At 42.7% G+C, this 23,805-nt stretch overlaps 1 protein-coding gene across 7 annotated transcripts in view; it reads left to right on the top strand.

Moving 5' to 3' along the window:
* PPP6R3 (protein phosphatase 6 regulatory subunit 3) overlaps positions 1-23,805 on the top strand; it is a 94,343-nt gene that overhangs the window by 25,091 nt on the left and 45,447 nt on the right. For all 7 annotated transcript variants that reach the window (XM_044919469.1, XM_021685587.2, XM_021685586.1 and 4 more), the window contains exons 4-8: positions 2,809-2,946; positions 5,596-5,661; positions 8,207-8,319; positions 11,339-11,452; positions 22,791-22,920. In XM_044919469.1, coding sequence (XP_044775404.1) covers positions 2,809-2,946; positions 5,596-5,661; positions 8,207-8,319; positions 11,339-11,452; positions 22,791-22,920 — 561 coding nt within the window. The remainder of the gene's footprint in view (positions 1-2,808; positions 2,947-5,595; positions 5,662-8,206; positions 8,320-11,338; positions 11,453-22,790; positions 22,921-23,805) is intronic.

Genomic DNA, 23,805 nt, shown 5'->3' with positions numbered 1-23,805 from the left:
GGGAGAAGCAGACTCCTTGCTGAGCACGGAGCCCAAGTTGGGCTCGATCCCATGACCCTGAGATCATGACCTGAGCCAAAGTCAGACACTTACCCAACTGAGCCACCCAGGCGCCTCCAGACGTCTCTGTTTAGACTGCTGTTCCTGTCCAGTAGTGCTGAGCAGAAAATCCTACTTTACTGTGGAGGGAACTGCCCCCTCCCTCTCCTCCCCTTCCTCTCCCCACCCCTACATCTGTTTTGTTCTTAAACAACTCAGATACCCTTGGGAAATTGATTTTCCAAGGACCTAGTGTATGTGTAGTGGTTCTCAAAGTATGGTTTCTTGACCAGCAGCATGAGTACCACCTGAGAATTTATTAGAAATGCAAGTTTGTAAGCCCCACCTCACGCTTAATGAATCAGACACTCTGAGGGTGGGGCCCAGCGATCTGGGATTTTTAATAAGTCTTCTAGATGATTCTGATGCATACTAAAACTTGAGAGTCACTGCTCTAGTGGATACTGGTGTACAGAAGGATGTGCTTACCAGGAGATAGGATCCACTTCTGGAAACAGGCACCCAAGGAGCAACGAGAGCGTCCAAGTTACAAATAGACCTGCCAGAGTGCAGCGAGCAAGGGTGTGATGCCAGGGCTGCAGTTGGTCCAACCGTCCAGGCCTGGCCTCCTCCCTGGTGGAGAACAGGCTCCATGACCTGTCCTTGCCATCAGCAGACATGGAGCGATGGGGCTATTTTAGGCCCAGTATGTCTGTCCTTTGCCAAGGCAAAGTGGATGCATGTTTTATTTTATAAAGACAAGATTGTTCTTTCGTGTTCTTAATTAGGCAGGATTATCCTCCTGAAGGTATTGGAATTGAGATTCTTTTTTCTTAGATAATAATCCCCAAATCATGATTACTGTAATACAGGCTGTCTTTCCCTCTTCCACTTTCTGGTGAGAAATAACGGTAACTGCTGACATTCTAGCAAGTGCACACCGTCCCATCAGCCTGAGGTACTGGCCTTTCAGATGGTTGTAGCCGTTACTGACTTAGGCCTTCCACCTCCATCATGCATTTTCTTTTCACTCCATGCTAGGGGAGCCCAGATTCAGGGGCTCCGGTTCTCACCATACCTTTGATATATGTGGGAATACGTGAAGCTTTCTGGGACGCTGAGTGTTTGTGCTGGCCTTCCGGGTCAGACGTGCCCATGCACGGGGATGGCATCTGCCGATGAAGTGCTGGGAAAGGGGCCTGCTCACTCCGTGGTTCCTTGTGCTTCTTGGCTTAGGACTCTTGGAATGAGAATGGGAGGATTCAGTCACCCTCGCTCTTCTAGCTCTAGGAAAAGGTCAAACCTAACACCTCTCTCTCTGTTGGAGAACTGAGAGTGTAGATGAAGGTTTCCCCTCCCGTGAGACGTGAGTGAGGATGCATGCAGCTGCAGGTAATGAGGAAACTGGAGACTCAGCCTGGCTTACCTGATGCAGTTGTTCATCGGCTCATGGCCCAGGCCATCCAGCCCTGGGGTCCCTTCAGTGCCGGGAAGGTTCGCATCTCAGGTGTCGTCCTCCATTGAGGACATCTTGCTGTCTTTGCTGTTCTGTCCACAGCGCTGGCTCTGGTTTGTGCCTTTGGGCTCCTGAGCTGGCACTTTTGCCGCTGAAGCACGCGGTATGTTGGTCACGTCTGACTTTTTCCTCTTTTCTACTCTGCTGTGCTTTTAAAAACTACTGTGTGACTCAGTTGTGAGTGGAATAGTTGTATCTGACTTCTTGAAGGTTTATATGGTGACGTTTAAGCTCCCTGTTCAGAGGAGCGGCCTGGGATAGTTGCACCTCCATTTGCACCGGATAGCGTGAAGCAATTTTTGTCCTCTCTGGCTCAGTGGACTTCTTCATGTGGGCTGATGGCAGGATTGGTGGCTTTTGTGGCAAACAGATCTAAGTTTAAACCTCAGGGCAGCCACGGTTTGGCTCTAGCAAGATACCTAACTGGTCTGCGCCTTGGTTTCCTTGTCTAGAACGCTGAGTGGGGCAACCCCACCTCGAGGGCTTCTCGATAGAGTTTGGTGAGACTTAGCTGCTGCCACACTGGCCGCGCTGCTTCTGGGACTTTCGAAGAGACACTTGGTGCAGACGGACAGAAGGCCCACAAGGGTGTGCAGGACAGAACGCTCTCCCTCTTCTTGCACAGAAGAGAGACCCAGGTGGCAGTTGTAACTTCTCGTGTCCCTTCTGTATAGCTGCCCGTCTCTTCCCCACTCACCCTCCTTGTGTTAATCGGGTCAGGTGAACAGCTGACCTCAAACCCACATGTGATGTTGCTGGAGCAGGTGAGTTAGCCGCTTAGACTGACTTAAAAACACTTGATGTTTTGAATTATTTTTCTTACTTGGTAGGGACTAATGAGGATTTTGAATATTTATTCTGCATTTTAGTGCAGTCTAATGGACTTGCTTTATGTCCATAAACTGTTTAATGGTATATTCTAGTGCTCTTTATAGGGTATTAAATTATTTATCCTTATTCTTTGAAAACTAATAATGAAAGTGAACAGAAATAAAAGATTCTATTATAGTGTATTTATATGAGGAAATGTGTGATAATTTGGGAGTTTTTTTCCCCAAGGGGTTTTGCATACTCTCACAATTAGCAGGCTTTCCAAATTTACATCTGATTACTAACTCAGCATTTGCCATTCCTCCACTTAAGATGGTGGTGGGATTTGAGAGGGGGCAGTTTGAGGGGTCAGGGTGGAATACATTCTAAAGTTGATAGTTCCCCAGTTACGTGTCTTTGAGTTTTGGTTTGTTCTCCTCTAGATTGTGGATTTCTTAAAGAAGAAACGTGATTTTGTAGACCTTATAATAAAGCACATAGGAACTTCGGCCATCATGGATTTATTGCTCAGGCTCCTGACGTGCATCGAGCCTCCGCAGCCCAGGCAAGATGTGCTGAATGTGAGTAGAATTAGGACTCCTGCGCCGGGGCGGGGAGTGGCCCAGGAGCCGACAGGGCTGCTGGGTGCTGGGAGGGATTCCAGGGGGTTGGGAGGAGGCGAAGGTTGTCTGAGGAACTGGGGGGGGTGGGGAGGAGGGCAGGGTGGGGAAGGAAGGTGGTTCCAAGGTAGGAAGAGATTACAATTTTGCAGGATTCGTTTTCGAGATGTGCACATCCGGAGGTGCCTGGGATGTTTCTTTGTGAGGGGTTCTTTACCCTTTGCCGGTTTGATTTTCAGTGGGAGTGGGGCAGTGGAATGGGTTGAAAATGTGTTTAAAACTGGTCTGGTGGTAAGAGCAGAAGACAGGGAGTTACAAATCTCATCTGAGGATGCCATGAGGCATCGATCTTGAGAGCGTGACTACACCGCAGGGTCATGGCTGCAAGGATGGGTTTGGGTGTTTCCAGGAAATCAGCCTTCAGGGTAACGTTCCTCTTGTGGGTAGTTAGGATCATAGAAGGAGAAGGAGAATGGGGCTTATCTCCAAAAGCACACTTACTTTAAAATTTTGGTAGATGGATATTTTAGGATATGTGCGCCTCTTGAAGAGCTGTCTTAAGTGGAATTTGGGCGGGAAGAGGGAGAGTGTGAGTAACTGGAAGATGAGGTTTCTCACGGGCTCTTATCTTTGCCCCGTCTTGTCTTCTGTCTCCTCCTCTCTCATTCTCTTCACTGCCTTCTTCCAGAACCTTCCCCAACCCACTCCATCCTTAATACTCAGCCTCGAACCCTAACACTCATTCCTTTGAAATTAGTTTTATTGGAAATACTGATTTTAATTAAAGACTCAAAGAACCAGAGGAGAGGCAGGAGGGTCTGTCAGGTGGTATTCCAGGAAAGGCATGTTCTGCTGAGGTGAGCAGGCATGCCCAGGCATGTGTTTGTGTAAAGGGGATGGGGTCAGGGCTGGGTCTGTAGAACCAGGCAGAAGTCTCCTGAGAACCATGGTCATTGTGAGGACACCAGCTGAGGATACCTAGTGAATGTCCTGGAGTTGCCTGTGGGAAGGGACCCTAAATTGGGGTGCTGGTTCCTTTTAGGTATGTTTTTGTGGATATCTTTTCTCAGAAGATGTTGAGGATTCCAGGAAAGATTGTTGAGGGCAATGAGAGGGGTCACCTTTATATTTGGATTGCTCTAGGCAGAAATTATTAAGTATAGTTTCTTAGAATTCCTTTGGTCACTTCTGGGTTGAATTTTAGGGCCATTTCTAAAGGAATAGATGCGCTTCTGGAGGGATGTAGTGATAGTAAAGGCTTAGGTTGGGGGAAGGGTAGTTAGAAGCTTTGATTTGGGTGCCCGTCATGGGGGAATAAGTGCTTATTAATGGCTCTGGAGGCAGTAGGAGTGAGGGGCTGATCCTTTCATAGCCCACAAAGTTTCCTTCCTTCTCCCTTGGTGGTCATGACCCCCCTGCCCATTGCTACTAAAGTGTGGCCCCAAGTGTCACCTGAGGACTCAGGTCTCACCTCTGCCCTACTGAATCAAAGTCTGCATTTTGGCAAGATCCCCAGGAGGGTGATTCATGTGCCCATTTTGAAACTGATCTTAAAATGTAAAGTTGGACCTCTAGCTTTGTGCCCTCTAGTAGCTTTGTTTGCATTTTCCTTGGGCACCTTCTCTTTAAGGAGCAGGCAGCTGTGCCCTTAGCAAATTGTGTTTGATTTCTTGCCACCCAGCCCCATGCCTCCGCTGTCCCCTCCAATTTCCCTTTAACCTTTGGGTTTTGTTTTGAGGTTGTTTTTGTTTTTGTGTCCTTTCTTGGTTGTAAGTGCCTTGTTTATTATGTTGCTTCTGTTCCTGCCTAACAGTCTACTAGCTGATACTTATTCTCCCTTATTCTTCTCTTCCTATTTTCATTCACGTCAGTACTTCACATGTAGATGAGAAAGAGTTTGTCCTAGGCAGGATACTAGCTCTTTACTAACTCGTGACAGGGCAGATGAACTCTCCTGCTACGGTGCCCTGCCCCCCGTGTTTCCTGTGGCTGTTTTGGTTTTGGAGTCTAAAACTAAATACTGTTTTTCTCAGTCTTTCTGAAGCTTTTTTTTTTTTTAAGATTATTTGAGAGAGAGAGAGCACACACGTGCGGGGGAGTGGGGACGGGCAGAGGGAGAGAGAGGATCTCAAGCCGACTTTCCTCTGAGGGCAGAGCCTGACCCTGAGATCCTGACTAGAGCCCTAATCTGGGGGCTTAACCGACTGAACCACCCAAGCGCCCCTCTGATGCTGTCTTAGGGTGAATACTGTCTTACAGAAAATATATAAATTACACACGCACACGCGCGTGCACGCCCCAAACAAAATACAGACCCTTTTAGTGCTTAGTGTCTGAGAATTACCCTGTGGCTAAGAAGCTGATGTTAGAATTTTTGTATGTGGGAATTATAATTTGGGGCATAGTTGGTACTGTTGGCTACTGTTTAAATAATAATATTCACTGGCATTTTCCTTGGGGGACTTTTAATTTCCTGTAGTGTTCAAAGTCCAGAGAAACCTGTAACATTCTACTTAAAATGTGATGGATATTTCCAAGTATGTTAATCTTCATTGGGGCTTGAACAAGAGCCACGCATTGCTATGATTACCTCTACAATGTGTTTTACAGTGGTTAAATGAGGAGCAAATTATCCAGAGACTTGTGGAAATAGTTCATCCATCGCAAGAAGAAGATGTAAGTTCTCTTGTGTGACTGTAACCTTGATTTTTTTTAAAAAAATGGAACCGAGTTTATTTGGGCATAGAGCATAATTGTATGAGACATGAAGGTAGAGGACAGGTATAATCTGGCATTCTTAAAGTTGACACTTTTCTAAGCACTAAAGGTTTTTAAAAAATACTACATTTTGCTGATGCTCAACCTTTTCAGAAATGTGGAAAATAGCAGGCCCTGGTTCTAGCACGATCTTCTGGAGCTTGGGATTTTGTGCTGAATCTGCTTGCCTTTGTTACAGACCCTCTCCGTCCCACTTCTTTTTCCTCGTATACACATCGTTAGCCCAGATGGTGAGGCCACATCTGCACTTGTGTTTTCTGTTCTGGCTACACTGTCCAGGCAGCACATCGGCGTCTTTGCCACCGTTAAACCCCTAGAGTGTTGTTGGGCCCTTGGCGCTCGTACTTCTTGGCCTGGCTTCTGGCACTGACAGGTTTGGCTTTGTCACGGGAGCTGGGGATTGACTTGGCAAAAGGATTGAAGCTGCTCCAGAGTTTGAAGACTGAGCTCTGTGCTGAGGGGATGCCTGTTTGGGTGGGGTCCCCAGGACTGGCCCATTGGCCCCTGTGGAGGAAGCTGTCAGCTCTGCCGCTCCTCTTGTTGCCGCCTTCTGTGGCGGCCTGAGCCCTGTGGAATTGCCCATGTTTAGCCATTTCTGCCTGTGGACATGACAGCTCTGCGGCTCAGGCTACTCTCTGTGAAGGAGGTGATTTAAAGTAGATGGGCAGATATGTCATGGGAAGGTCAGGGGACCTTCTTGTGTGCCTTAGGTTGCCAGTTAGATTGAAGAGTGAGACCATGGAGGAATAGTACAAAGGGAAAAGTGTGTAACCAGAGGATATTCTTGCTCATAAAGCTTGATTTAGCCCCTTCTCCTTGGGTGTATTCAAAAACTTCTGATACCTGGAATTTATCTAAAACAGCTCCCCCCCCCCCAAAAAAGTTAATCATTAAAGGTGCTGTTGATTCCCCATCTTCCCCTTGGGACAGTGCATCTGGTGCCCCCCTGCAGTATTGCTCCTGTTAACATTCAGAACACATCCCAGTGTGTGCCCGTATCGGGGGCTGCAGTGGGAGAAGTCCTGCTTAGAGGGAGCCTGCAGTCTGGTTGGGCTAATAACGCCTCCTGTGGCCGGGGGAGTTGGACGGTTCCTGAGCACGTTTCCCGTGTGATGTAAGTGTGGCCACTGGGGGCCTTGGAGAGTGATGACAGGAGCCTGGCCTGTCTCATTCACAGGGAATACATGTCCGTGGACAAGGCTTGCCTATTACTAGGTTTTCAGTTCTCAAACAGAAGAACATGATTGCTCAACAGGAAATTAAATCTGTCTGCAAGGCTCAGGAGAAACTGATAAAGGAGAAGCCCAAGTCTGCAGCTCTTCTTCTTCTTCTTTTTTTTTTTTTTTAAGGACAAAGCATTTGGAGCATTAGCTTCTTGACTTGACTTGCAAGAAAGTTAATTTTGTCTCTGGACAATCCTTTCGATACTTCTCTTTTGTATTAAGTGATAAATTGTATGCTAAAATCATACTGACCAGGGAAATGTTAGGTTCCTAATTCTAGTCAGTGGGTTTTGATACCCTGCTGTGTGTTGTCATCTGTGCCGTAGTATCACGGTCCACCTGAACCGGCTGTGTAACTGCTCCATCTGCGGGCTGCGCTCAGTGCCACATGCCGCAGACTATAATGCATTCAGGTGCTGAGATTTTAGACCTTTCCTGTAAGGTAAACACACGGTACATTGGGAGAAGATGCAACATTTCTTACCCATCGGTATATTCCAGAAAGCTGTATTTGTCTTTTTTTTTTTTAATCAGTGCTGATTTAAAAGCTGATTTATCAGCTTCTATGCTGATAAAAATATATACAGTTGACCTTTGAACAACATAGGGGTTAGGGTTACCAACCCCCTATGAAATCGAAAATCCATGTAAAACTTTTGACTCCATAAAACCTAACTGTTGATAGCCCATTAGCCATAAGCCTTACTAATAAGGTAAACCATCAGTTAACACATATTTTGTATATGTATTACATACCATATTCTTACAGTAAAGCAAGCTAGAGAAAAGAAAATGTTAAGACAATCATGAGAGAAAATCCATTTAAATAAGTACTATACCATATTGAGAAAATCCACGTGGAAGTGAACTTGTGTGGTTCTAACCCATGTTGTTCAAAGGTCAGCTGTATTTTGGGGGTGTATTTTTTTTTCAAGTTCTCAGTTGTAGAAATTTTTCCTTGCCAGAACTTTGATCCCATGTACCTACACGTAGTGGTCTGTACTGTGCAGTATTGTTATGTGAAGCTCATTAGCCTGGCACAACGAAATACTCTTGTGTTTACCTATGTTACTTCTACTGAGCTTGACTTTTTACTCACTGCAGCTTCTTATGGCCAGTGTTGATTTGTGTTACTTCTTAAGCAATGTCCTCACTAACGTTTTGTTATAAATTTGACATTTGATGTGTTTTATGGTTAAAATTGTACTTTTTTCCTTTAGCGGCATTCAAATGCTTCACAGTCACTTTGTGAAATTGTTCGCCTGAGCAGAGACCAGATGTTACAAATTCAGAACAGTACAGAACCAGATCCCCTGCTTGCCACTCTAGAAAAGTATGTTTAAAACTCTGTTCCTGTTCTTTTTTTTTTTTTTTAATTGATGCTATTTGATGTGTTACCAGTATGAGTGGTTGGTAAGTCTTCCATCTGGGGGAATCATGACCCTGCTCAATACCCTTGGGTGGGGGAGAAGGTAGGAGAACCGGCTTATCTGATCTCAGCTATTTTTGATGCCCAGTGGAGACCTGCAGGGTAAAAATGTAAATAAATGACATTTATACGTAGACCTCGAACTCTTCAAATAGCTGTAAACTAGAGTTCCGTAAAGCCGTCATAAGATGGGGTAGCGCATCATGGCTGTGGTTACTGCTCTGCAGGTCTTTGGTGAAGAATAGTCTGAAACACAGACTAATTTGACCCATTGTAGTCAAGGATTTTTACCAGAAGCTCTTCTTGGGGTTTACTATACCTTTGCAGCTGGCTAGGGGTAACCTGACCAGACCTGATTTGAAGGGTTACAAGTCTTGTATGTTTTTTGTCTTTGTACTGCTCTGCCCTTATTTTTCATGACAATTCCTTGTGAGCAGCCATCTCATGTTTGGGTGGAAAATAGCTTGAGGATGGTGTGCTGTTTTGAAATTTGTGAATGGCCAACCCGTGGGTACTAGCTTTTCTAGATTCACACATTCTCTGAAAGAATATTTGCCATTGAGCACAGGCATACATTTGACCTGCATCCACACAGTGAAATGAGCTAGGAACAAATTAGAGACATGGTGTCATTTTTAAAGTCTGTCATCTGAGAAGTAGAGTTGTATTTTCCCAGGAAGGGAGTTGACTAATTCTCTGAAGTAGGGAAACTTAAATTACCAGCTTCTAAGTAAAATGTCATTTTCCTTCCCCATTTCCGTTATTCTTGGCATTATGGCATATGTACTCTTTGTACATCTAAGATATTCCACATTTAAATACTAGTAATTATAGTAGTGTTAGGTTGAACCATGTAAAATTGCCATTTGAGTATGTTAAAAATTTTTGAATACCAACAATCTCATGGTTCATGATAGCATTGTCCAATAGAAATAAAAGTCAGATGTCATTTTAAATTATCTAGTAGCCACATTTGAGTAAAAAATAGGTGAAATTAATTTTAATAATATATTTTATTTAATCAAATTGACACAAAATATTTGAACATATGCCCATTTAAAAAATAATTACTGAGGTATTCTACATTCTTTTCTTTGTCACAGTTTTGGAAATCCAGCGTGTATTTTACACTTAGGACAGGTTAGTTCAAGTACAGTGGCCGGCAGGGACAGCAGGTTCCCCCCGGATGCCAGACTGGTCAGCAGTGAGCACTGAGTGTCAGTGCCGCCGGGGCCCTCCCAGATGTGGGGTCTGGCCCCCCGGGGCCTGTGTGCTTCGTGCCCTCACAGCTCTTATGGGGAGTTTACTAACACTCGTCCAAGAACTCCAGTTTTTTTAAAATGTGAAAGTAAATCTATTTTCTCTCACATGTAAATAAATGCCTTAATATTTAAGGAATACAAAGGCATTCATTTTATCATGTTTGAATAGCTTAGTCCTTCAGTTCATGATTTCTTCTGTATTGAGTGATATTTGTGTGTTTAGATAAGACTCATAATATGGTTCATCTACTATACTATGTTACATCTTGACCATCAGATTTTTGCTGGCTGTCATATCATTTTTGTGCATTAGTAGGATGCTTTCATGGATGTAGTCGACTGATGAGGCCCTGAGCTAGTGAGGGCCTCCTTGTTAGCCACTCCCTCAGGCTTCAGCATTTATGGAACTGTGATTGCACTCTCCGGTAAGAACGTTACGCTGGAACGAGAAGGTGGACATCTGCAGTTGGATGCTGTGTCCGTACTCCTCTACGTGGCGTGAGGCTGCTCTTTGAAAAATACATACCTATTTACTATGAAAAAGCTGGCTGTTTTCTAGAGCCCAGTCCCAAACCTAGTATTTATTTTATAGACTGCTATGTGTTGAGTGACTTTTATAGCGCTGTTTTGGGTAAAGGGCTCACCATTTTAGTGCTGGTCTGGCAGTACTTGAAAGCTCCTTCCATCAGGGGGTGGGGGTGCTCTGAAGTTAGGTTAGATACCAGTTTTATTTGCTTCCCCCAAATAAAAAGAGATTCTCTCCTGCTTGCTGCCCTAGCCTGGTAAGGGGATGTTGGGATGCAGTGAGCACAGCTGTACTTCGGGACAACTGGCATCTCTGCTGGGGGAGCAACAGGGACAGCCCAGCTGTGTGTCCCACTGTAAGGGAGATGCCAGTGTTTCATTCACTTGGATTCTGAAAATTACTGAGATCCTAAGAAACCGAGATCTTCCTTGAGAGTGTCCATATAAATTTACCTAACAAGTTACCCTTGTGTTTTATATTCATCATGGGTTGAGTGTGTAATGTCCATCCTACTGATGGACAAAAACGATATGATAACCAGCAAAAACGAGTGTGCCTATAGAGAATACATTTTGGGCAATAGTTCAGGCAAATCTACTTCATTGCTACCATGTTATTTTGATTTACCAAATTTTAATTAGAGGGTAAATGCAACAATTGATCTTTTACGTGTTTTAGATCTTAATTATACATTAATGCCTTTGTGGGAAGACATTTGTGGGTTCTAATTAGGCTTTTTGAAAAATTCCCCTCCTTTTGTGGGGTGAAGAGTTCCAAATCTTACCACCCACAGCCACCACCACCAGCACCCGGTCTGAGTGGGAGGTGACTTCCAGTCTTGAAATACTTGTTGGCTCTCAACAAGATTGACAAAGGCAAGCAGGGCCCAGGTGATTCTGCTGAGGGGAGGGAGTAGGGGAATACATGTCGGAGAGTTAGGTTTTATAATAAGCAGGATCACTTGTCTGGTTTAATAAATGTATTAAAAATAAAATATTGTGAAACGAAACAGATCTGACCAAGTGCGGCTGAGCTCTTGTAGAGTACTTGCCTGACTGCTGCCATGCTCTTCTTCTCTGGCGTTACTGGTAATGGATGTTACAGTTAGCACTTGACTGTTGGTTTGTTTCCCTAGGCAAGAAATTATAGAGCAGCTTCTATCAAATATTTTCCACAAGGAGAAAAATGAATCTGCCATAGTCAGTGCAATCCAGATACTGCTGACTTTACTTGAGACACGGCGGCCCACGTAAGCTTTCCTTTTGTCTTACAAATGCTGAGCCATTTTGTTTTGCTTTGAGATTTTCTAGAAACTAAAAGTTGTTGGTTGATTAGCTACAATCTCATGCCCTTGAATCGCAGGTGCTGAGTCTCCACCATATGTGAACTCTGAGTTAGTTTCGTGTGAGCGTGGGATATAGGGATACAGTTGAAGATAGCGTTTGATGAGCACTGTTCACTGGCAGTGTTTAGTTATTTGTAGTAGTTATGAGAAGGTAGCTAGCTATAACAAGTGGTGTCACAAATAAAACATGTAACACAAGAGAAGCGTATTTCTTGATTATGAAATGAAAATAGGTGTTCCTCCTGGTCAGTGGGCAGCTCTCTCCCCTCCCAAGTGGCAATTCAGGGACGCTTTCTGTCTTGTGATTCTTTTCTACACAAGCTAACTTGAGGCTTCAGATTGGTTCTTTGGGGATTTCATATGTGAGGGCACTGCAGTTTGTGAGGCTGTTTTAAAATGGGTAGGCAGGTGGCTTGCGGCCTTTAAGGAAAAATTGTGCCAAGTGTTTCAGAATCAGAAATATTGTCTGCTTTTCCCATGTATGTGCCCTGGGCCAGCCAGATGATGTTTGTCATATTACTCTGTACAGTTTATGTCCAGTGCTAATTCACTTACTAATTGTCAGAATTTTCCAATTGTTCCCTGGAGCGTGAGGATTTGAAGAGGTATGTATATGTGAGCACTCCAGGAATATGTGGTGTATGGATTGGAATTCGTATTTTCTCACTCACTGTTAGATTTCTCCAGTAAACCAGAGGGCTTGGAGAGGACAGAGGAGGCTGCTGTCAGCATATGAAAATTTCGGCCATCCAAGGTTTCTGGATGTACTTTTCATGATGTCATTTTGGTTTCTGGCAAAGTAGTGAACACAATCATTCCACTTCCCAAATTCCTTTATCTCTATTCCCAGTATGTCTAATATTTGGTCTGTGGTAATGGAAGGCAGTTTGGCAACACCGCTTCAAAGATCTTGTAATTTGGGGATTGTCTGCAATTTTGACTGTGTTTGTATCTTCTACTGCAAATTCTATTTTAAAGAACGTAACCAGGGATGAAGGTAGTAATCAGGTGGTGCAGGCCTGTCATCTTGCTCCTCATGCTTCACAACAGTTGCACCATCTCTTCACATGGTTTGAAAGCATCTGAAATGGTGCTGTGCTGTGAGGCTTCTGTCAAATACCCTGACTTGAGAAAGGAATAAATCTGAGAAAAAAGGTACATCTTTGCAAATGGAAGAAAGAAAACACATAATTGTACAATCTAGAGCAGAGAAGATACAACAATAAGAGAAACAATAGAAGGAAATTTTTGACCAGAAGGAACTTGTCTTCAGATCAGAAAGTGATCAAATGCTATACTCAAGATTAAATTTAAAAGGGAGGGTGGCACTCACATTTTAGCCTTTTCCTGATGAGATTTATGAATCCCAAGAAGAAAGGACAAATCCTAGAAATACTTGGATAAGAAAAAACGGGTTAACTACAAAGCAAATCAGATTGCCAGGCATCTCATTTGTGAAGCTAAATAAAGACGGAAAGCGGAGGGCAGGACTGTGCCCCTGGCTCACTGCTGCTGACTGCTGGGACGTGGAGGGCAGAGCAGGCCTTCCCCGGTCTCTGCGACCTCAGCGACCTCAGCGTTCCATCAGGCTTCTGTTCTCGGCGTGAAGTACCTGAAGATGGACTTGACCAAAACCCAATAGAAAATAAGTTAAAGAACTTAAAGGAGTAATATTCATAAAAGTGATGATAAAGGAAATGGATAGGGTTTGTAAATTATTAATATGAATGTGATGGTTAAATGTTCAGAATGAATAAATGAATAGTTGAATAAGTTACATGTTGGAAACAAATAATACATTTTAGATTATTTTAATAAAACTCAAGAAATAAGGAGAAAAGGGGTAAGTTAGTATATATTAGCTCTTACCTTACACCAAGGAACTGGGGTACTTTCATAGTTTCATTTTTCATCTTGGTGAAATTAAGAGTTCAGATACGTTTTCCATAAATGCAGGACAATAGTAGGCTAGGTAACTCCCAAATCTCCCTAGGGGACAAGGAGGGCAAAGAAACCTAAAAGCTGTAGACGCCAGGGGAATATGCACACACCTGTAAGCTCTTCTTGGGGAAACGGTGGTGGCGGGGCAGGGCAAGAGGCCAGAAAAAGCTTCCCTTGAAGAATGGGCCTCAGGAAACAGAGCAGCAGCCTTTGGGGAAAATGCACGAGTCCCCACCATAATCCTTCCTCTAGCACCTGCTGAACGAAGTCCTTAGGCCATTAAGGAAATCCTTTAGTCATAAAGACACAGGTGAAGACCATTTGCAGTGGGAAAAACGGACCAGAAAAAATCCTCTAGCCCATGGGAGAGGCAGGGACACGTTCTGGGCCCCAACTGTTAGAGAGATCCCCTACCACTGAAGCAGGGTCAGTGAGAGCTAGGGACCCTTCAGCTGCCTAAGACAGCCTAAAGCAGAACAGTGGCCTTTCTCCCCACTGTTCCATTCCACCAGACCTCCAGTAACAGCAGCCAGCTGATAAGAGGAAAGGCTGGTGTAGGGGGAGACTTTTATCAGGCACAGGAGCAAGCTTACAGGGAAGAACTTTAGCTAAGAGTAAGCTAAAGAGTGACGTGGGGAAAAAGTTGACAAACCAGCCCTAAGTATAAATACAGAGTAACTTGAGACACATTTGAAGTCTAACACGCTGAGGGAAATCAGTCCTAGCAAACCTAGTTCAGCTGCTCACCTTAAGATTGATTTAAACCCCACACTAAAGGTCTAGAGAATAAGAGATGTGTTCATTCCAGAAATAATGTTTATATCGGTTTCTACTACCCTACACAACTTGTCCACCTTTTAGCCCAAAATTGCAAGACAAACAAGGTAAAAAGAATCCCAAAAAAGCTCATGAGCACGAGTAGTCAATAGAACGAAATTTAAAAATGCTGGAACTGTCTGACAGAGAATTTAAAATAACTGATTAAATATGTTAAAGGATTGTGGGGAAAATGGACAGTATGTGAACTGGCGGGGAATTTTAGCAGAGAGAGGGAAGATATATGGAAATGCTAGAACTAAACACCACAGCAGAAATGAAGAATGCTTATGGGCTTATTGGTGAACTTGGGCCGACTCAAGGAAAGAATCAGTACGGGACATTAGAAATTACCCACACTGAGCCACAAAGAGTTCAACCAAAAAGACTCGCTTTGTGGGCTACAAGAGTCTAGAAGTAATGACATGCCACTGGGAACAAGGATGAGTGCCCAGATCTTGGTTTCTCATACCATTCTCCAGGAAAAGGACCCAGGGCTCCTTGGAGAAATGGCCAGTTTTACGACAGGGGCAAGAGGAGCCTAGAGCATCATACAGTACAAAAATAAGGAAGTATTAAAAGCCCTACAAAACCCCACCCCTGGAGGCAGGGGTTCTGTCAGAGAAACACAGGAGCCAGCTGAAAGAGCTTCCATTGGCCAGAGCTGATTGACACAATCAACAACAGCAGCAGCATAATAATTTGTACAATAAAATAAAGCTGTGTTGTCTTAGAACCCAAAGTACAAAGTATTCGTTAGCTCATACTGATACAAATAAATGGAGAAGAGACATCTCCCCTGCAGAAGAATTTCAAATAGTTTGTGTAGATGCTCCCTCCTCAAGGAGGAAGAACAAACTGGCCACTCTACAGTGTCCGTACACCATGACTTCCTTCCAAAGAGTTCTGTATGGAAAGATAACAAAAAGAGCATCTTGACAGTGACTCTGACAGACACTTCCTCAGCCAGATAAAGTGACTAGCCAATGATAAGTTGTGTTGACAGTTTGCACTCTTGTCATGGTGTAGTGAAAATGACATCTTACCTGTGTGGTCTTCCTCTCAGAGACCCTGTGATGAGGAAAACCTAAGACAAATTCCAGTTAAGGGACATTCCGCAAAATATCTAACCAGTGAAGTCTGAGTAACTGTCACAGCCAAGAGGAGGCCGAGGAGACATCACAACTAATATAATGTGATGTGTTAGGTGGGATTCTGAAATGAAGAAAGGACTTTAGGTAAAAACGAAGGAAATCTGAATAAAGTATGGATTTATGTATCAACATTGGTTTATTAATTAACTAGTGTAAGATATTAATAATGGGAAGCTGGGTGTGGGTTATGTGGGAATGCTCTGTACCACCTTTGCAGTTTTTCTGTCAATAGGAGACGGTTCTACTAGAAATCAACATAGCGGGCGCCTGGGTGGCTCAGTTGGTTAAGCGACTGCCTTCAGCTCAGGTCATGATCCCAGGGTCCTGGGATCGAGTCCCGCATCGGGCTCCCTGCTCTGCGGGGAGCCTGCTTCTCCCTCTCCCACTCCCCCTGCTTGTGTTCCCTCTCTGGCTGTGTCTCTCTCTGTCAAATAAATAAATAAAATCTTAAAAAAAAAAAAAAAATCAACATAGCATCTAGAGAGAAACCCAGTGAGAATACAGAAGACGAGAACAGCAGTGGCAGCCTAGCTGACATGAGTGACACTTGCAGAGCCTTCCCCCAGCCACGTCCTGGTGCACAGTCTTTTCAAGTGTACATGGAACTTTTATCAGGATAGACCAGATTCTCAGCCATCAAACAAACCGTAATGAATTAAAATAATATACACGGTATTTATTCAGACCATAATGGGCTTAAACTAGAAATCAATGAAAAAGATTGCTGGAATATCCCCAGATATTTGGGAATGAAAGCAACACACTTTAAATAACCCCGGGGTCGAAGAGGAAATGACAAGAGAAATAAGAAAATGTTTTCAACTGATAATGGAAATAGGGCATGTCAGGTTTTGTGGAATGTAGTGAAAGCGGTAGAGGGAAAGTTCTAGTATTAAATGTTTATATTAATTAAGAAAGGAAGACAAAGTTTTGTGTCCGCGATCTAAACTCCCACCTTAAGAAACTAGTAAAGGAAGAGCAGATGAACCCAAAGTGAGCAGAAGGAAGGAAATAATGAAGATAAGAGCAGAAATCAAAGAGATTGAGGAGGGAAAGATAATACAGAAAATCAGTGAGACCTAAAAGTTGCTTCTTTGAAAAAATCAATAAAATCAGCTCTAGCCAGATTAAGAAAATGTAGAAAAGATACACATTACACTTTACAGGAACAAAAGAGGGGCCGTAACTGCATTCTTACAGACATTAAAAGAATAATAGTAAGAGAATACTGTAAACAAATTGGTAGACGATTTCAGTGGGTTAGAGGAAACGGATAGCTTCCTTATAGGAGTAGTACTGCCAAAGCTCATTCCAGAAAGTAGTAGCTTGCATAAACCGTCTTAGACGTCTAGACAAAATTTAATTCCTTTTTAAAAGCTTCAAACAAAGAAAACTCTCAGCCCAGATTGGCTTTGTTGGTGAATTCTGCCAAAGAGCTAAGGACTCTACAAGAATATGGAAGAGAGGACATTTTCCAGCTCTTTTTATGAGACCATGATTACTTTGAAACTAGACCAAAATATTACAGGGAAGAAAACTAGCAAGATTCCACAAGAGCTTAGATGCAGAATTCCTCCAAGGAAGTATTAGCAAATTAAATCCAGCAATATATTAAAAAGATAATATATCATGACCAACTATGGTTTATCTTGGGAATACAAGGCTCATTCATCCTTCACAAATCAATCGTGAGAATGATCAAAATTCAGAACATTGACAACACCAAATGCAGGTGAAATTGTAGATCAAGAGGAACTCTTAATTTGTGGCTGGTGGGAACACAAAATGGTATGGTCACTGTAGAAGACAGTTTGACAGTTTTTCACAAAACTATTATCCAGCTCCTTGGTATTCACCGAAAGGAGCTGAAAACTGATATTCACACAAAAACCTGCACATGGATGTTTATGGCAGTTTTATCCACACTTGTCAAAACTTGGAAGCAACCAAGATGTCCTTCAGTAGGTGAGTAGATAAATAAACCATGGTATATCCAAACAAATACTACTCAGTGCTAAAAAGAATGAGCTGTCAAGCCTTCAGAAGACATGAAAGAACCTTAAATGTATATTACTAAGTGAAAGAAGCCAATGCAAAGGCTACAACTATATGATTCCAACTATATGCCTTTGAGGAAAAGGCAGAGCTGTGGAGACCATGAAAAGATCAGGGGTTGGCAGTGGGGAGATGAATAGGCAGAGCACAGAGGACTTTTCGGGAAGTGAAAATAGTATGATACCATAGTGATGGATACGTGTCATTATACCTTTGTGTAAATCCCTGGAATGCACAACACCAAAAAATGAACCATGATGGTTAACTGTAGACTTTGGGTAATGATTATGTCATGTCATTGTTGGTTCAGTGATTGAAACGGATGTGCCACTCTGGGGGTGAGGAGGGGTAGTTGGTAATGGGGGAGACAATCTCTGTACCTTCCCCTTCACTTTGCTATGAACTTAAAACTGCTCTATAAAAATAAAGTCTCAGTAAAAAATCAGTGTAACTCATATTAACAGATTAAAGAAGAAAAGTCATCTGGTCATTTCAGTAAATTCCTTTATGATAAAAACCTCTTAGTAAGTTAGTAATGGATGGGATCTTAGAAACTGATAAGGCCCCCTTTACAAAAAAATTCATAGCTGACAGCATTCTTAATGATCAGAGACTGAAATGATATCCCCTAAAATCAAGAAACATGGCAAGGATCTTTGCCATTGCCAGTCCCAGTCAGCCGCGTGCAGGAGGTCCCAGCCAGCGCAGTAAGGCAGGAGAGGAAGATAGAAAACTGAATCTGTTCGCAGAGGTCAGGATTGTCTTTGTAGAAAATCCTAAAGAATATACAAAAAACTCCTAGAACTAACAAGTAAATTTAGCAAAATTGCAAGATATAATAAAGTCAGTATTCAAAGATTAGTTGTATTTCTTTAGCAATGTCCACAATAGCCAAACTGTGGAAAGAGCCAAGATGTCCATCGACAGATGAATGGATAAAGAAGATGTGGCATATATATACAATGGAATATTATGCAGCCATCAAAAGGAATGAGATCTTGCCATTTGCAACGACGTGGATGGAACTGGAGGGTATTATGTTGAGCGAAATAAGTCAAACAGAGAAAGACATGTATCATATGATCTCACTGATACGAGGAATTCTTAATCGCAGGAAACAAACTGAGGGTTGCTGGAGTGGGGGGTGGGGTGGGAGGGATGGGGTGACTGGTTGATAGACACTGGGGAGGGTATGTGCTCTGGTAAGCGCTGTGAATTGTGCAAGACTGTTGACTCTCAGATCTGTACCTCTGAAACAAATAATGCAATATATGTTAAGAAAAAAAAAAAAGAAGAAGGTAGTGGGAGGGGAAGAATGAAGCGGGGGAAATCGGAGGGGTAGACAAACCATGAGAGACCATGGACTCTGAAAAACAAACTGAGGGTTCTAGAGGGGAGGGGGGTGGGAGGATGGGTTAGCCTGGTGGTGGGTATTGAGGAGGGCACATTCTGCATGGAGCACTGGGTGTTATGCACAAACAATGAATCATGGAACACTTCATCTAAAACTAATGGTGTAATGTATGGGGATTAACATAAGAATAAAAAAAAATTAGTTGTATTTCTTTAAAATAGCAACCAACAACTGGAATTTGGAATTTTTATGAAATACCATTTACTATAGCAGAGAAAAGAAAACACTTGGACGTATATCTGTTTACAAAATGTGCAGGATTTAATGCCGAAAACCGCTTAATACTGATGAACTCAAAGACTACCTAAATAAATGGAGAGAGCTACTTTGTTCATGGATTAGAAAATTCAGTATTGTTGGGTTGTCAGTTCTCCCCAGAACGATGTGGAGTGTCCATATAATTCCAATCAAAATCAAAGCAGGAGTTTTTGTAGAAATTAACAAGCTAATTCTAAAACTTATGTGGAAATTCAAAGCAAGTACAGTAGCCAAAACAATTTTGAAAGAGAAAAGCAAAATTGGAGTACTGGCACTCTCTGATCTAAAGCTACAGTAGTCAGGACAGTGTGGGATTAGCAAAAGGATAGACACAGAGATCACTGGAACAAAACAAGAGTCCAGAAGCAGGCCCACATGGTATGTGATCAGTTGGTTTTTGACAGAGATGTGGAGGCAGTTCAGTGGAGAAGGGATAGCCTTTTCAACAAATGGTGCTAGAACAAAAAAAAGGGTGCGGGGCCTCAATATGTACCTTGCACATTATGCAAAAATTAACTCAAAATGGATCATAGGACTAAATGTAAATCCCAGAACTATAATGTTCTAGAAGAAGATCCGTGGCCTATGTTAGGCAGAGATTTCTTAGATGCATCACCAAAGCCCAATCCATAAAAGAAAAGTTGACAACTCGGATTCCATAAAATGCTCTTTGAAAGACTGTTGTGGGGCTCCGAGGGTGGCTCAGTCAGTTGAGCATCCGGCTCTTGATTTCAGCTCTGGTTGTGATCTCAGGGTCCTGGGATTAATGCGTGCCTTCAGCTCTGTGCTCAGTGGGGAGTCTGCTTGAGGGTTTCTCTGCCTCTGCCCCTCCTTCTGCTGGAACTCTCGTTCACTCACACACACACACACCCTCTCTAAAATAAATAAATCTTAAAAAAGGGGGGGGGAACTCTTGTGAAAATAAAAAGGCAAGCCATAGACTATCAGAGAATATTTACAAATCATGTCTGAGAAAGGACTTATATCCAGATACTGTATAACACTCAAAACTTTAGTAACAAGAAAATGCAGTTTTTAAGGTCAAAAGATTTGCGCAGACACTTAATGAATAAAATTATTGGTATAGCAAATAAATACATGACAAATGCCCATCATTTGTCATTACTGAAATTCAAATTAAAACCACATTGAAATGCCGCTACACACCTTTTGAATGACTTGTATTTGTTTCCTGTGACTGCTGTAACAAATTCCCACAAACTGTGGCTTAAAACAGCAGAAATTATTCTCTGACAGTGAATGCTAGAAGTCCAAGATCAAGGTGTCAGCAGTGCTACACTGCGTCCCAGGGCACCAGCGGAGATTCATCCTCAGCTTCTTCCAGCTTCTGGTGGCTCTTGGCAATTTTTGGCTTGTGGCCACCTCTCCATCTTTACAGCACCTCTGCTGTGTGTCTGTCTCTCCTCTCTTTTGAGGACATTCGGGATATCATTGAGGGGCCATCTGGATAATCCAGGATAATCTCATCTCAAGATCCTTCATTAATTACATCTTAATTAAGGTAACATTCACAGGCTCTGGGATTAGTGTGTAGACCTGTCTTTGGTGGGGGAGCGGGCACCGTTGCCAACTCCACAGCTAAGCCAAACAAAATAAGACCGTACTCAGTGCTAGGGACGGTGGGGAGCACCTGGAAGTCTCACACGTTACTGTTGGGAATGCAGAGTCATACAACCACTTTCCAAAGATGTGTGGCAGTTCTTACAAAGTTAAATAGACATTCATTGTATTGTCCAGCAATCTCTTAGATATTGTCACAAGGGAAATATGTCCCACAAAATTGTAAGTGAATGTTTATGTCACCTTTATTCATAATCACACAACCTGTAAACTACCCAGTGTCCTTAAACTGGTAAATGGATAAAGAGGCTGTGGTACATCTATACAGTGGATTGTTCTTCAGCAGTAAAAAAGAATGGACTCTGATACATAAAACATTCATTATTTCTTGTGCCTTTCCAAATTTAACATAGTCTAAATTTCACATAGTTTTACTTGGAAATATCAACATGGTTTTAGTTTTGGAATTGTCAAATTCTTACTCGAATTCTTACATGCATTTGGAAGAGTGAAAGTGGGAGACTAGCCAGGAGATGTTGAGCCATACCAACAATTAAATCACCTCCTGAGTATTACAGTTGCATCATTGTTATAATAAATGTGGCGGTATGATACCAGTGTAAGTCTTACTAAACACTACGGATATTGACTTCAGTACCTAAGTCAGAGCTAGTGCAGAAAATGATGCTCAGTAAGTATTTATTAAATGAAAAAATAAAGTTTATATGAATGCTTAAGGAATTTTAGTATATGGTTTTTTATGCTTTTTCACATAAGGGGGGAAATGTAGATTTTCTATAAATGTTGCTTAGAAATTGACTTACCATTTGAGAAGAAATACCATATCTATACCTGTTTTGTGTAAAAAATAAATTCCAGATGAATTAAATTAAAATACTAGAAGAAAAGTGTATAAATACTCTTAGAATTATGGGCTTGTAAAGAACGTTTAAGCTTGGCTGCCTGGACAGAAACTGTAATAAAAGAAAGCTGTATTTGGCCACATCAGTTATTTACTAAAACCCCTAAACATTAAAAAACACTAGCCAAAGTAAAAACCCTTTCCTTTCCCCTGTTCTATTCCGTTGAATTTCTGAATGCTTTTACCTGCAGCTCTGAGTTAGAAGTGGTTTCCTCATGTGGAATACTTTCAAAAATAGTCCTAATAATTGCTCTCCAGGTGTGAGCTCCGTGCCAGGCGGCATGCTCAGCCCTTTGCGTGAGCACTCCCCTCACAGCGGGCCTGGGAGAGACTGTGTAGACGCTCCCAGTGTCCGTAATAGAACCCACAGCTGGTGAGTGAGGATCCAGGGCTGGGGCTCTGCAGCTGCATCATCAACGACTAGTTTACACTGACGTCCAACTGACAAGCCACTCCCCGGTCTGTCTTTTCACTTGAACTGCACGCCCACATTCTTAGACCACCCCCTCCTCTCCTGAGGTCCTTCCTCCTCCCACTTTAAGAACCCCTTGGCCTATGTGCTCATAAAAGCCCATTGAGATTGAGCGTCTCATTCCACTCGTCATCACTTTCCCGTCAGGAGTAGATGATAATGAGTATAGATTGAGCTTTATGTGGAAGAGTGATTTACGCTTTTTAAGTAGGAAACAATGTTGGTGACCCACGGAAAACCGTATGGAGCAGATACAGGCCTATTGATTATCAACATCTCAGATGACACATAGTATGGTATACCCTATAATTCAGGGATCTGATCTCCTTTTGCTTTCCAAATTTCCTGGTAGAGACCTGCTATTAGAATCATAGGTATAAAGAGCTTATAAGGTTTGGGAGAATGGGAAGAAATCACATGTAATTTCTCTCCTGACAGTTTAGGCCTGTGGATTTCAGGTCATGTTGCTGCTCCCCAGCAAGCTTGTATTAACAACACCCCCTTCCTATCTCTCCAGAAATGTTTATATAATCATATTTATATAGCTATTATGTATCTACCTACATGCTGATAGGGAGCACCTTGATTTGTTTTGAAATTATAATAAAATTAACTTGCTTTGTTTCAAGATTTGAAGGCCATATAGAGATCTGCCCGCCAGGCATGAGTCATTCAGCTTGTTCGGTCAACAAGAGTGTTTTAGAAGCTATCCGAGGAAGACTTGGATCTTTCCATGAACTCCTGCTTGAGCCACCCAAGGTAGGGCAGCTACTTTAAGCATGGCCGGGTCATGGCTGGCCAGGTCAATAATTTGGTTCAAACAGTTGTTAGAAAGTATATGAACCTTGTGGGTAATAGAACTGGCTACGAACAGCATGTACAAACCAGCCCTTCCAGTTGTTTTTATTGGTTTTGAGCTAGTTTTTATTTGGCTTTTGTCTCTATGTAGTGTCCACATTGATGAATGGGGTAGAATTAAAATTAAGCAAAATATTTATCTATTTAGGAAACTCAGCTTTTTGTTCTTTCATTCTATAAATTCTGGGTACTTCTATGCCAATAAAGTAAAGTGTGTTGTTTTCACTTTTGAGGTAAAGCTAATCTTTTAGGAACTGATCTTTGAGACTGAGTTGCCTTATTCAGAGTTGGAGGGGTGTATCAGTCTGATGGGCAGATATCTTATTAAAGGACTAGTCGGCTCAGCGCGATTCGGAGTGCTAGTGTTTCCACTGGGAGCGTCCGCGTGCTAATCCACAGTGACTTTAATCAGGGAGTCCGCCGAGAGCATGACAGACAGGCCCTGCGAGAGAGAGCTGTCCACAGGCCCTAAGTGCTGTTCTGCCGCTGCTTCCCAGCACCTAAGGGTGGTGCAGAGATTGAGATCAGGGTAAGGAGCCCTTCCTTGTAGAATCTCTGTGGAAGACTCAGGTCTGTGAGAGTTCCCCTGCCAGCACGACTCCTTACACTTCCCTTACACTCCCCCCTGCCCTGTGTCATCGCAGGCAGTGGCCTAACTGTTGTAGTGCGTGTCTCTGCGGCATCCACTGTGAAGGGTATCAGGAATTTAAGATTTTAGTTTCTCCCTTCTACGTTAGATGCTTTTTATGTATTTTAGCGTTTGTGGAGGGGGAACACAGAATCATT

The sequence above is a fragment of the Neomonachus schauinslandi genome, chromosome 11 (assembly GCF_002201575.2).
Source record: "Neomonachus schauinslandi chromosome 11, ASM220157v2, whole genome shotgun sequence".
Lineage (NCBI taxonomy): Eukaryota > Metazoa > Chordata > Mammalia > Carnivora > Phocidae > Neomonachus > Neomonachus schauinslandi.
This window is presented reverse-complemented; position numbering and strand designations above follow the sequence as displayed.